Source organism: Perissodus microlepis, chromosome 20 (assembly GCF_051167445.1).
Source record: "Perissodus microlepis isolate ML-2025 ecotype Zambia chromosome 20, ASM5116744v1, whole genome shotgun sequence".
Lineage (NCBI taxonomy): Eukaryota > Metazoa > Chordata > Actinopteri > Cichliformes > Cichlidae > Perissodus > Perissodus microlepis.
In genome coordinates, this window is record NC_140480.1 from 32522828 (window position 1) to 32536797 (window position 13970).

At 40.4% G+C, this 13970-nt stretch overlaps 1 protein-coding gene across 1 annotated transcript in view; it reads right to left on the reverse strand.

Moving 5' to 3' along the window:
- cacna1fb (calcium channel, voltage-dependent, L type, alpha 1F subunit) overlaps positions 1 to 13970 on the reverse strand; it is a 45562-nt gene that overhangs the window by 26888 nt on the left and 4704 nt on the right. The window contains exons 2-8 of the mRNA XM_084916688.1: positions 6978 to 7237; positions 6707 to 6807; positions 6104 to 6209; positions 3086 to 3225; positions 726 to 880; positions 493 to 645; positions 29 to 225 (exon numbers count right to left, since the gene is read on the reverse strand). Of these exons, the coding sequence (XP_084772814.1) occupies positions 29 to 225; positions 493 to 645; positions 726 to 880; positions 3086 to 3225; positions 6104 to 6209; positions 6707 to 6807; positions 6978 to 7237 (1112 nt within the window). The remainder of the gene's footprint in view (positions 1 to 28; positions 226 to 492; positions 646 to 725; positions 881 to 3085; positions 3226 to 6103; positions 6210 to 6706; positions 6808 to 6977; positions 7238 to 13970) is intronic.

A 13970-nucleotide genomic window follows, 5' to 3' on the forward strand; every position in this document is an offset into this window, starting at 1 on the left:
GTAAATATGACACCACAATGCATTTTACCCAGTACAGCACGTCAGTCCATCCCTCCATGGTGATGCACTGGAACACGGTCAACATGGCGAAGAAGAAGTTGTCGAAATTTGTGATTCCTCCATTGGGACCATCCCACCTTCCCCGACACTCTGAGCCATTTATGATGCACTGACGGCCATGACCAGCAAACGCACACGGCACCGGGTCATCCTCCACATAATTATCTGAGGAATATTCCATTTAAATTCAGTTTTATTTATATATCCCCAAATCACAAGAACCGTCACCTCAAGGCGCTTTGTATTTAAGGTAAAGACCCTACAAGAGCAGAGAGAAAGCCCAAAAATCTAATCGACCCCTTCTGAGAAACCACTTGGCAACAGTGAGAAGAAGAACTAAGTTTTAACAGGAAGAACGTTTTAGCTTCTACAGTCATCAAAAAATATGCAGGATCTGTGTGAAGGTGTCCTGCATTGTGTGTTCGATCATACCCGTTCCTATATAGTAGCAGGTCCTGTGCATGCGTCCGATGAAGAGCTCCAGACCGATGATGGCATAGATGATGATGACGAAGAGAACCAGCAGAGCAATGTGAAGCAAAGGAACCATCGCCTTCATGATGGAGTTCAACACAATCTGCAGACCTGACAGACACACAGCTGAACATGTGGACAACCATTGACCATGCACACAGTGAGTCCACGCCAAAGTCTAGGAAACTTACTGGGGACTCCAGAAACCAGTCTGAGGGGCCGCAGGACTCTGAAGGCTCTTAGAGCTTTGACATCCAGACCTCCAGGTTTCCCAGGCATGTGATGGGTTGTTGCTTGCTCGCCACTTGACTTATGAGTCATTGTCTCCAGGACAACACTGAACAAGCTGTGCGGAAAACATCAGAAGAAGAAAAGGAACATCAACCTTTATGATCTAGCTCATTGAAATGTGGGCTTCAGTTGATCTCAGTTAGACAAACATCTGAGTTTGACCAGTATACCTTGAACATCACAAAAGTGTTGTTTCCAGCAGCTGCAGAAAACAATGATGTCATTCATGTATATATATCTATATATATATATATAGATATATATATATTTTAAAAAAAACCCAACCAGATGACACCCTTCAACTCCCCCAGAGCTCGTCCCATCAGCCTTTTGAACATTGCAGGTCTATCTTTCAGGCCAAATAGCATAACCTTAAACTGAAAGAGGTCCAGATAAAGGGAGTTATCGTGCTCACCTCAGGGTCCATTTTCACCTGTAACCTCTATAGACAAGACAGCAGCAGCACTATCCTGTAGTTCTCGTATTGCTTAAATAGGTTACACATCTGCCACCTTTATTTAGTTTACTTTACTGAAATTCACCAAGGAAGAAAACAAAGACTGACTGACTGGACCGACTGTGCCTCTAAGTTCATGTTGTTAAGATATGCAGTCCATCAAACGTCTGTCACAGAAGCTGATCAGGTGGCAGGAAGTTAGGTGGACGTTCACCTTTTTCCAGCAGAGAGAAGCCTCAGACTGGGTGAACCGTGACCCATTAATCATCATGTGATAAACAATTGCAGACATACTGTACGGACAAAGATTATTTCTGAAACTGTGCGATTAAGCTCCACTGGAAGGACTGAAAATGCTTAAGTTTGGATCCAACCTTCAGTCCAGGAGGTGGGGAGTGCCATCCTGCTGCTTCACACACGGCTGCAAAACACCACCTGTGCCTGTTGGAGGCCCAGTGTGATAAAGCCACTCCATCTACGGTCCCTCAAGCTGGAGGGAAGAGAGACTCTGCAGTTTGTGATTCTGCATTAAAATGATCACAAACTGGAACAGGAGGAAACCCCAAATAAGAATGTCTGACCACACAAACACATTAGATCAAGATGTGTCTTATTTCCAGCTGAGGCAGATTAATTACTTACTGAGTAAACAGAGTAAAAAAAAATATTAAAGCTATGAACCTGCGATAACCCCCCTTAACCTCCCCTGGGATCCTTCAACACATTTAGACTCGCTGAAATCCACGATCTTTCTACAGCTATCAATAAAACATCCAATAGAAGCAACTTTTTTTTTTTTTACAGAACATGTCTTTAAAATGAAAACTGCCTTTAAAGTAAATCCAGCTTCAGAGACAGAACACAAATCAAACACTGAACTCCTACAAGAACTCCTGAGTGTCCCACATATAGCATCCTGACTGTAAAGTGGAACATAGCTTCCTCAGGCTGTGTTACCATGACAACAGGGTTTATCATCATCATCATCACCATTATCACCCTGAGGACATCCAGTCACATCAGCGTCCTGTAACAAGGACACGAAATAACAAAGAGAACCAAGGTTAGGACCTGCAGGACTGAGTGTGATCTCAGTCAGCGACTGATTGGAGGAAATGACTCAGAGCTGCTGCCAACCTGTTAAACTACTGGGCTGTATTTACCATATGTAATAATAACTATTCAAAAATCATGAATCTAAATCAGCCATTTCTTTTGGCTTGTAGATAGCAAAGGCAGAATATATGCTGCAGATTTTACAGATACTGCACAATAAAATTTGATTCAACATGATGCAACACAGCAAGATCTGCAGCAAATCTTCCATCTATCTACCCATCCTCTATCATAGTGTGAGAGGTGTGGCACCCTGGATGATACCCACAAAGCAGGGCCCGTGCATCTGGTGGATTCAAACCCAGGACCCTCAGCTCTGGGCAAAATCATCAGCAACTAAAATGACAACACATCACTCAGATGTCTAAGAAGAACCATCTCTGCAGCTGTGGAGTACCAGAGGTTCAGGGTTAAACAGCGTGTTCCTGCAACGCATCAGGCTGCTTAGGTTTCCTGGATGAGTTCAGTCCACTGTGTAGAAATCAGAGGTCAAAAGACAGAACCTGCAAACTGAGTGAAACTATGACATCACCGCTGGGCCTGAGCCTGATTTACTGAAAGTCTTCTGCAGTCAGATCAGATCTACTGCTGCAACATGCAGAGAGCAACAAAGAAAAGGATCCCAGAACACGGGGAACCAACAGATCCTAATAGCCTACGGTGAGAACTATCTTTTGATTTGCTTACCCAACTATGACGATGACAAAGTCGAGCAAGTTCCAGCCGTTGCGGATGTAGGAGCTGGGGTGCATCACCAGACCGTAGGCCAGGATCTTTAGGAAGGTCTCCACGGTGAAGATGATGAGGAAGACATACTCCACTTGTTCCTGAAACACATAATATGTTCCATGTCTGTGTGCGTAACCCGGTAAACGTGGATGTGGTGAATTTGTGAGTATTTCAGAGAATTACCAATCTGTCCTCATCTCTGACACACACACACACACACACACACACACGCACACACACACTGGTCTTCCTACACTTATGAGGATCATTATCAAATGGAGGCATTATCGGTCAAATTGTTAGATATAAGCTCAAGTCCTACCTGACCTTCAGCCCAAAACTTAAAATCTTAACCCACCAACAGTCACAAAAAAAGCTACTTTCAGCTGGTCCCTTATTCACATGACATCGCCACAGTGGGCAGATCCACGTGTTTGATGTGGCAGATTTTTTAACGCAACCCCAAAGGATTTATTTCTCCACCAGCGGATGTGTAAACCACTACACTCTTGAGCCTCCGACAGCCACAATATCACACAAACGACCTTCACTTTAAGACCTGTCCTCACAAAGAAACACAAACACACTTATGTACAGGACTCATTTTTTTTTCTGCTGGCAGTTATCAACTCTAAATCTCTCTTAAACACACACAAAATGTTTTCATCTCAAATACATGTTTGACTGTATTACTTTTTTCCCCATTATTTACTTTGTAGCGACAGGTGAGAGGAAGCATTTTCATGCTTCACTAGTTGTAGATAGTATCTGTGACACAGTATAAATAACCCAGTTTTTATGACAAAAATAATAACAAATCCACATCTAGGTTCTGAAAGCATTTAACAAATGCGTTCAAATATCATCAGTAAGTTTCAGTTGTTAGCAAACCAACCCAGTACCACAGCAAAGCGTGCAATAGACACGGCACACCACTGAGTCCATTTCAGGCTTTGCCTCTCCAAAGCATGAAATGAATGCAGAAACTGCATTACCAGCAGGGGGAGATAATATATTTAAAGCCACAAAGTTGGTAGTGAGCAAAAAACGCATGAAGTATATTCCAGGGTCCTTAATCGCAGGAAACGATTAAGCTGAGGCACCTAAAATGTATATAGATGTAAATTGTTAATAATGTCTGTTTAAAGGGTTTCCCGCGGTTTTCCCTTTCATGCTGCTTGTGTAAATAGAAGATCTCCCCAGGCAAAACGTGAAGTGGACACGCTTTGCTTCTCCAAAACAGTGGACCGGTGTCTATTACATGCTCTGTTGTGACATTAGGTTGAGCATATTTCCACTTTCAGAAGCTACAAAACAATAATAAATAATAATAATGTTGTAGCTGAACAGCTAAGCAACAAACTGAAAATAAAAAGCAGCAGAGCGCTGTTGCAGATTCAGCCAGTAATCCTCTGCAGGTTTATCTCTACCACAGACCACTGAACATTAAACTCTGTTTCCACAGTGGATCCATAAATATCAGCCTGAGCTCCTTTCATGCCGCTTGGCTAAACATGTAGTTACTGTGATTTGTGTTTGTCGAAATAGGCAGAGATGTCACTTCAGCACAAAGTGGCTGCCTGAACAGCGAGTACAGTTCAACTGTAAGTGAAGATCGAGAGACGCAGACATAAAGAGGAGAGTGAGGAGGAGCCGAACCATCAGAGCAGAAACTCCTCAGATCTGATCACAAACCTGTCAGTCATCTACTGCATCAGCATCCATGACCTATGACTTCTACCACAGGAGCAACACACACAGTGGAGCTGAATCTGCAATCAGTGCACAAACGGAGCAATTTCTGGGGCAAAAACACACTCAACACAAAAAAAGTACAGTCAGTATTTACATAAGAGCACAGTGACAGGACTGCGTGTAAGGAAACCCAGAGACTTTTTTTTCTACTGACACTGTTGCATGTGTATTTCTGGGCGTAGGTCCTGTCTCAAAGTGCAAAATATAGGGAGGAGAAATAAATAATGCAAACTAATTTAATAATTTTGCAACACACAATTTATTGCAAATTTCTGATAAAAAAAACCCCAAATTTTTTGCTTAATAACAACAACAACAACAACAACAACAACAATAATAATAATAATAATAATAATGATGATGATAAATTCTCTGCCTGTGTTTAGAAAACAGTGCAACTTTTGTAAATCACCCATGAACCTAATAACTGAGCACTGTTTGTGTATTGCGCTTGCACGCTGTTTTCCCCGTATATTAAATCAAATGCCAAAAACTGAAGTTCTTCTAATGGCCACTTGAGGCTGTCTCTAAAAGTGAGTCCATGTCCGTAGTCTCCGAATTCAGCCATGGAAAGAAATACGTTTAGAACCTGCAGCAAAAATACCTCTAAAGCGAACGACCAAGCAAACACATAACAAACATATAGCAGGTGTTTTTAACACTCATCTGTTTGGATTTTCTGACAGGTGTGCAGATATAAGCAACTTTAGTATCTTATATCTGCTAAACTGGACCTCTGAACTGTGTTTATGAAAAAAACCCCGCATGTACTTGTGTCATATGCAGCTCATCCAAGTAGTTTTATTTCAGTTTTGGTGAAAAGTGTTATCATTGGAAGGTTATGTATTCCTGTGCATTGCACCCATATAGTTTATGGATGCTGCTTCTATCCAAGCTTGCGTGATTGGTTGATTACTTAGCAGTCCTCCCTGTAGTCCAAATATGGTAAATCCTTCTTTGGAGCTTAGATTTAGCATGTCATGCATTTCACTTTCATTCCCACCACAGAGACTGACCGAGGAGAACTTAGCTTAGCTTAGCATGAAGACTAGAACCAGAGGGAAAGCACAGTACAGCTCCAGGAAACTAATAAATATCACCAAGTCCAAACTTCCATGTTTCTGTTTGATGTGAGACTACAAGGTCTCTATGGTTGATCATGACATGAGAAATTTTAACTACCCGAGTCCAGTGTGTTTGTGACTGTGTGTCTTATCTCACCAGATCATGGTTGGTGGAGTTGGAGTCATCCTCAGGAAATGGTTTGGAAACTCCCAGGGCGACACAGTTTGCAAAGATGGCCAACAGGATGAAGATGTCAAATGGCCTGAGTTACATTCAGGAAACAACTAAAAACAAGCTTTGTTTTTGACACTAGGACTCAATTTTAACCACTCCGTGACATTTTTGCAGACCTATAAATCGTGTAACATCATCGGCATTACATGAGATTTTCTCATGTCACCTGCTGGCTCTGGAGATATATTAAGGAGGACCTGTTCTGCAGATGTCCAGCTCTATATTTCAATTCTAGGACTCTAACAAAGTACTTTTGGATGAGTATAATTATATACTAGCCCTTTATGCAGCCCAATTATACCCCGAAATTCTGTGCAGTTAAAATAATCTATTAATATATACATTTTGTTTGTGTTATTGATTATAAACTGACACTCGACAATAATCTATCCAAAAAAAAAAAAAAAAAAAGAACATTTAAGCAGCATTATAACTATATGGCAGAAAATAACATTTAAAAAAGCAATAAAGTCATTTTTAACCTGGGACTAATTAACCTCTCCTTACGGTCACAGTAAAGGATACTTCCACTCAACAATATGGAGCGCAGCCCGTCTGATTGGGTTGTTGAGTTTCAGACAATATAATGCCCGGGGAGCTCGCTGGACCTGATTAGTGCCCTGCACCTGAGGAGGAAGTGACATCAAGCATGTCATCAATAGCATCATCAACATTGGTAACTCTTTTATTGTCTTTTATTTTGCCTTTCCAAAAATGGTTCAGGTCAGCAGCTCCATATTATAACTGAAAACCTGCCGTCAGACCTTCCACCTGCGTGTTTAGCGTGTTTTCTCACCTGTTTCTTAGCGTGTTGTCCTCTTTTTCTCTGCGTTCCTGTTGAACTTGTGGTCGAGTGAAGCGTATCTGTTCTTGTCATCCTCACACCTCCTTCGTCCTCTCCATCCAGCTCTTGATCCCACTCCGTATTACTCTCCTCACCTCCTCCTTCTTCTCTGTCCCCTCTTCCATCCACCTCTCCTCCCTCCTCCTCTTCCTCACCTTCGCCCCCTCCTTCCTCCCCATCCACAGCTTTGGCGTAGCCATTACGACCAGAACCTGGAAACAGAGAAATGCACAGAAAAATGCAAAAGTCAAAACCTACAAGATTTTTCCAGTTTTAGCCTATCCATCGATAAATCCGTCAATAAGTCCATCCATCCGTTTTCTTCCATATATCCTGGCTGGATCGCAGGGGCAGTAGCCTGAGTAGAGAGTTCCAGACCTCCCTTTCCCAGGTCACCTCCTCTAGCTTATCCAGGGGAACACCGAGGCGTTCCCAGACTGACAGATATGAGAGAGATATTGATATAAACTCCTTCAGTTAGGACATGCCTGGAACAACTCACTCAGGTGGCACTCAGGAGGTGCCCTAAACAGATGCTCGAACCAGCTCAACTGCCTTCTTTTGACAAGGAGTAGCGCCTCTACTCTGAGCCCCTCTCAAATGACTGAACTCCTCACCCTATCTCTAAGACCCAACCATTTTTCGATCAGCGATCTTCAGTCACTGCCCAGAGCTCGTGCCCACTCCTTCAGTTCTCAAAATCAAGCAGGCACTAAGGCACAAACAAAAAAGACTTTTAATTCAGTTCAATTTAGTTCTTTTTATGTAGCTTCAAATCACAACAACACCTCAGACAAAAGAACCCAAGAACAAAACTCCAAAACACAAGTTAAGCAACATAGTGTTTGCTGTGGAGTGCAGCGAAAAGTTCTCAGAGCTTTACATCGAAGAAATCAAACAGCCTCTCCATAATATAATAACATATACTCCGGCATAATATACAAGAACCAACTCGACAGGACAAGACTCAGCTGTACATCTGCACCTAAAGGTCAAAGGTCCCCCTTTCGTGGATTCCAGTGTTTACATTTTTGACAGCGAAGACAGATGTTTTGAAAGAGGAGTTAGGTCGGGCCTTTGGATGTGTCAAATGTATGTGTATTTAACTCCAGGTGTTTGTGGCCATGAACCTGTCTGTCTGTAACACATGTGTGATTTTTCCTTTTCTTCTGACCTCGCTACAAGGTCAAAGAGGAGAGAAGCGTGACATGGAGAAAAGAAATTAGGTAAAATGAACCGTGAGGAAGAGAAGGAGAGAGATGTGATAGAATCCAGAGGAGGTGAAAAAAAGAAATTATAGTGAACAGCTGCGACCTAGATCTGTGTGTGTGTGTGTGTGTGTGTGTGTGTGTGTGAGATGTAGGCTGGGATTGATGTGTTGGTACCTGAACACACACACGCACACAGACATGTTTGTCCTCAACACTCAACACTGAACCCTGAAACCAAGTCAAACCCTGAAGCAGACGTAAATGTCCTCAAAGGGTAGGAACATCCACAGGTCCTCACAATGATAGCAAAACAAGGACACACACACACAGATTATATCTACCTCTCTCCATTTAGTCCTTTCCTAGAGTTCCTGTATTTCCCAGAATGCATCGCTTTTGCATCCAGCTGCCCTTTATTTACCACGCAGGTAGAGACGGGAAGAGCAGAGTGGGACCGATGGATGCCTTCATGGTCAGTGGGAAAAAACACCCTCACACGTATTAAGCATCAAACAGTTTATTTGTGCAGCCTTGTCTAAATATGTTTCTTATATTTTGTGGGTGAAGATGAATATTTGTGTTATTATTGTTATTTGTTATTATGGTTTTGTATAATATAGTATAATAATATATTATTATTTGTTGTTTATTCTTATAGAGCCTGTGTGGTGGAAAACCTCTATACAAAAGAAAAAAACATATACTAATCTCAGTCCCAATTTTATTATTTTCTCATAAGGCTTACTTTAATTTGTACTGAGGCAGCGTATACTGTAAGTATATATCACAGATATATTATTTATATTGACTGTGAAAGGACATATTGACAGTGCTCACCAGACAAAGAAAGGCTGTCCAGCGTGGTTGGAGTGGTAGAGAGGACAAAAGGGGACACATTTACAAAAATCGCTGATCAAAAGCAAATTTAAAACAAAGTCAAAACAAGCAAAAACCAACGTTACACCAATGCTTACTGGGCAGCTGGGTAGCAAACAACCATAGCACAACCAAGAACATCTAGAACCATCAATTAACCTGTGTTGAGAATTTCATGCAAAAATAATACGACTCAGTTTCCCAACACAAACAGTTTTTCAAAACAATGCGTTTCTCAACTCAGCTTTTATTCCTGTTAATAAACTTAAAAAAATAAGTATAAAACAGAAGGTCTGTTTATTTATGAGCCCCCTGAGGTCTAAGTCATTATATGCGCCAACTCTAACACTAGTCCTATTATGCACTTTAAGGCAGCAGCACCAGCTATTGCTATCAAGTGATGCTTTGCAATATCAAACTAAAACAAATACCTGAATCCCAAATATCTACTGAGATGATCTGAAATACAACACTAAATATGATTCTGAATGTTGTTGTTTTTGTTTGTATTATTGTACATAGTTTAACAGAGTCATTATCTAATTATAAAATATCTGAAAAGCTCATTAAATGCCAGCTTAGTAACATCTCTACATCAGTGACGCCTTTATGTGTGGTAAAGGAAACCTGGAAAGTGTTCCTTATATGAAATGTGCACTGAAGAAAGGAGAATTATGGTCCTCATCAGAGTTAAAGACGATGTTAGGTTTAAGACGGGTCTATTTTATGATGGATAGATCATTTCTGTACGAGTCCTTTGATTTCATTAACAGGTGATGTCATCCTGGTTGCAATACTGTAAAGAAGCATTTCTGCTGTACACATTTTAAAGCAGAATTGTGGTTTACTTCGTATTATTACACTTTGCTTTTGTTTTTATTTTGCAAGAGTTCAGGAAGTCCTGCTAAGCAGTTTCGCTGTAGAGACCTTTGATTTCTATAGCAGATCTGCGTAGTTACTAGAAAAACTTCTCACCGATGCATTTGGTCATATTCTGCTCTGAGCTGCATCAACGTATGATTACAAGTTTTTATGTTTTAGGAAAATAAAAGGACTCAATTGAAGAGCTGGTGAAGCTGCTTCACCCGCAGGACAACAAGAACCATCCAATTATCCCCGAATTATCCCGAGTCAGCTTGCATCATCGAGAGGACAGTGAGTGTGTGTTCAGGTACTTGTGTCTTTGTGAGGACCAATCCGATTTTATTTATATTTGTGAGGACGCTGTAGCCAGTTCTTACTTTTAGGCAGATGTTAAAAGGTTGAGTGTTCAGACCTGGTTTTATAGTAAAGACCTCACATAGTACAAAACATTTTTTTAAAGTTAAATGGATCTTTTGGCAAAGGATGATGTGGAAAGTGTTGACATTTATTGAAATTCTGGACATTTTTTTGGAATATGGCAGCACTTAGTTAGAAGTGAATACATTTTCTAAAGCCAAATAAATTCATAGAGAAGATGAAGAATCGTTCTTAAAAAACTGAACGAGTTTCAGGTTGGCATTATTTTAATGATGGTCTTCGCAAACATGTGTGAGTGTGTGTGGTGTAGTGGTACATTCCATGGCTCACACAGAACTCTCCATCCGCCTTGTTAACTTTCTACTTTTCACTGCCCATTCTCAGTGTGTGTGTGTGTGTGTGTTAGTGTGTGTCACGCTACCCTCCAGCCTGGTCCAGCTGGAAGGTCATCAGTTCAGTTAGTGAATGTTGGAGCAGTTTTTTCTTCTTCACTGCTCACAAACACAGTTCTGCAGCAGCAGCCACACTCAGTTCTCTAGTCAGTCCAGTCAATATTATAATGTTTATTATCTGATAAATCATCCAAGTGCTCAGATCTCCTCCTACAAAACACAAGCTTAACTGTGTTAATTGTGAAAGTAGATTCATTCTTGTTTAATTTCCTTAGAAATTATGCTAAAATGTTTCAAAATAAGCAACATCAACAAAACTGAGATAAAAGCTATTTATCTCAAATAAAATAAAAGTTATAGAAGAGATATTTTGTTCAGTTTTTACAAATGTACATTCTATTCATAGACTAAAACAGTGGTTCCCAAACTTTTTTGCTAGGCCCCCTTTGTTTTACAAGAAAAATTCAACATTGCTATAAATACATTTTTCAAAAAATGCCTCTCTGTGCAAAATGGGTTCAAAAACATAAACAACTGTGGGATACTGTTTGTCCGTGATTTGGACAGGGGGAACAAATCGTGGCAGGATCAGCCTGATATTATTTGTATCCCACTGTAACTTTACTGCATAAGGAGCTAACATCTCCAAAATGTCAGGAGTAGTTAGTCATTACAAGAAGTGTTCGTGAACTAAAAATCAAGAATGTGGGATACTGTTTGTCTGTGATTTGGAGAGCCCAGCGCTGCTCCTGATGTAGGGGAAACTAATTCTGTTGCAGAGACCTTCCTCGGCACTTGTGCAGGTGAAGCCAAAGGGAAGACATGCTTCACCATATTTTCTAGTCTTTGGCTTGGAAGGAAGTTGGTTTGAAAACATATGCTTCATCTCCTGCTTTGCGTTTGTGTGGGCGCCCCGTCAAAAACCTGTCCATTATGCTAGCAGTGTCCAAGCGTTTTTTTTTTTCTTCTCTTCATACCGCGCCCCCGCCCCCCCCTGCAATGGGGCACCACACTTTGGGAACCTCTGGACTAAAAGATGCATGCATAAGTAATGTGTAAATACCTTAAACATGCATTTATTCAGCAGGGTGCAGCTACTAGCAGCAAGAAGAAGAACGCGCGTATAGAAATCTATGTGAAAACTATCTTACTGCTCACTCAGTCTATACATTTATTTGTAAATCATGGTAAATTAAATTATTTCAGGAGCTTTTTTTAGTTTTTATTATGACAGGACAGCTGGGAAAGACATGGCCTGTGGCAGACTGGAACTTGGGCCTTTGCAATACCCTTATAGCATATGTTTCTCCTGCCTGTTCAACCCAGTGAGCTATACCAGACCACAAACATGGTGCCATTTAGAGCCAAATAGATGATAAAGCAGAGTATGCTTCAGGCAAACAAGCTTGTTATTAAGAATTTGTTAATATTAGAATGTCTATTTTCTCATTGTCTTGCAGGTTCTCAGTCACTTCCCTTGCTCATGACATCCAGCACTGAAACACTAACAGCCCAACAATCAAAATGTTTGGCTTAAAGTTTAAGTAATACGTCTGTGCCAAATCCATGCAGAACCTATGGAGAACCCAGCCTATGCAAATGGCAATGGCCAAATGGCCTAGGTTATGTAATTACAATGTACTTATGCTGTAACCTGATCTTCCTTTGTCAGTTTTGGGGGTTCTTAATAAAGTAAAAATAAACTATGCTGTAGATAGGTAACCTTTAAGTATTGTCAGGATGGCTACATGCATTTTTATATGCAGTTTTTAGGTTTGTGCTAGTATAAGCGGCTCGACCAACAGAAGGACTCTTTGGTGTAATAAATAAAGACTCACATTTGTACTGCCAGTAAAGCTCACCAGATTTATCAGGTGACCCATATGCCACAAGGCTAACGCAGGTGTTCTCTCTGGTCTTCTGTCAACAATAAATCTTTAAAAATCTATAAGAATGTGCTCTGTGAATTATATTTTGCTTTTAAATCTCTTTCAATATTAATTGAAATTCCACCCTGAACTGCAAGCAGACCAGCTTGTTTTTATACCTAAATATAATGTAAAACATTTAAGACTGAAAGAAGAATGAAAACTGCAAGGTCATGTATTCTTCCTTGAAACAGCACTATAAACATCAACCTCCACAGTGTTTCTTTGTATTTTATGCTTTGAAATGTCTTCCTTTATATGTTTATATGACAGTTGGAAAAACAGAGGACCTAGTATAGAGCTTTGCGGTACTCCTGTTAGCAACATTAAAGCAAAGACTTCACTTAGTTATTTTAAAACACACTGCTGTTGAGATTAAAAATAACAATAATAATGAATTTAGTTAATTTCATGCTAACCCTGAGCATTTGATTTACCATGACCATAGTAACCTTTTAATCTTCAGCAAATAAAGCGACTATTCAAATGATTGAATTATCAATTATTTCTTAGCCATGTTAGTGTTTGTATGTTAAACATTACCTTAGTTATAGTCTTTCTGGGCTTTTTGTTCTATAATATATACACTATACTTTCTACTATATGAATGAGGAATGGAAAAAAATGATAGCAAGTCTGAGCGCTATTGTTGCGATTAAATTGCAGAGCTTGAAAAGCTTTTTGGATCCTTTTTGATGGAACTGATTTCAGGGCGTTACAGACTTTTAAGGACTTACAGATTTATTGCGAATAACTTTTTTTAAATAAAGCCATGAGGGTGAGATATTAAAACATGGATTTCTCAGCCTTCAGATGAAAAAAAAAGAGTGACACCTGAGAAATCAGACAAGGGCGGATGTGAAAAGATAGCATCCTTCAGGTCAACATCAAGGGGCCATCAGTAACAAATCAGCTGAACTAAAATAACTGAAAGAATCCTGTCAGCGTCTCAGAGTCCAGCTGGATCAGGATGGACCTGCCTACTCACCTTAAAGGTTACTTGGGGGTTTAAGTCGTGTTAAAATTAACTTTCTTTCATGCGCTCAGAACAAAAGGAGGGATTAACTCTACTGCCACAGCAACAGATGAAGTTACATGGGAAAGGCTAATTTCCATGACAACGTTATCAGAAAGTCCATGAAGAGCATCTTAATTCAGTGAGCAGAGAGCAGAAAGTCTGATCCTCCTATATCAGGATCAGGATTAAACTGAGTCCCTCTTAAAAAGATTGAAGCCACAACCTCCAGTAACTTCATCCCACCTGAGCTCTGAGGTCAGACCTGACAGAGATCTGAG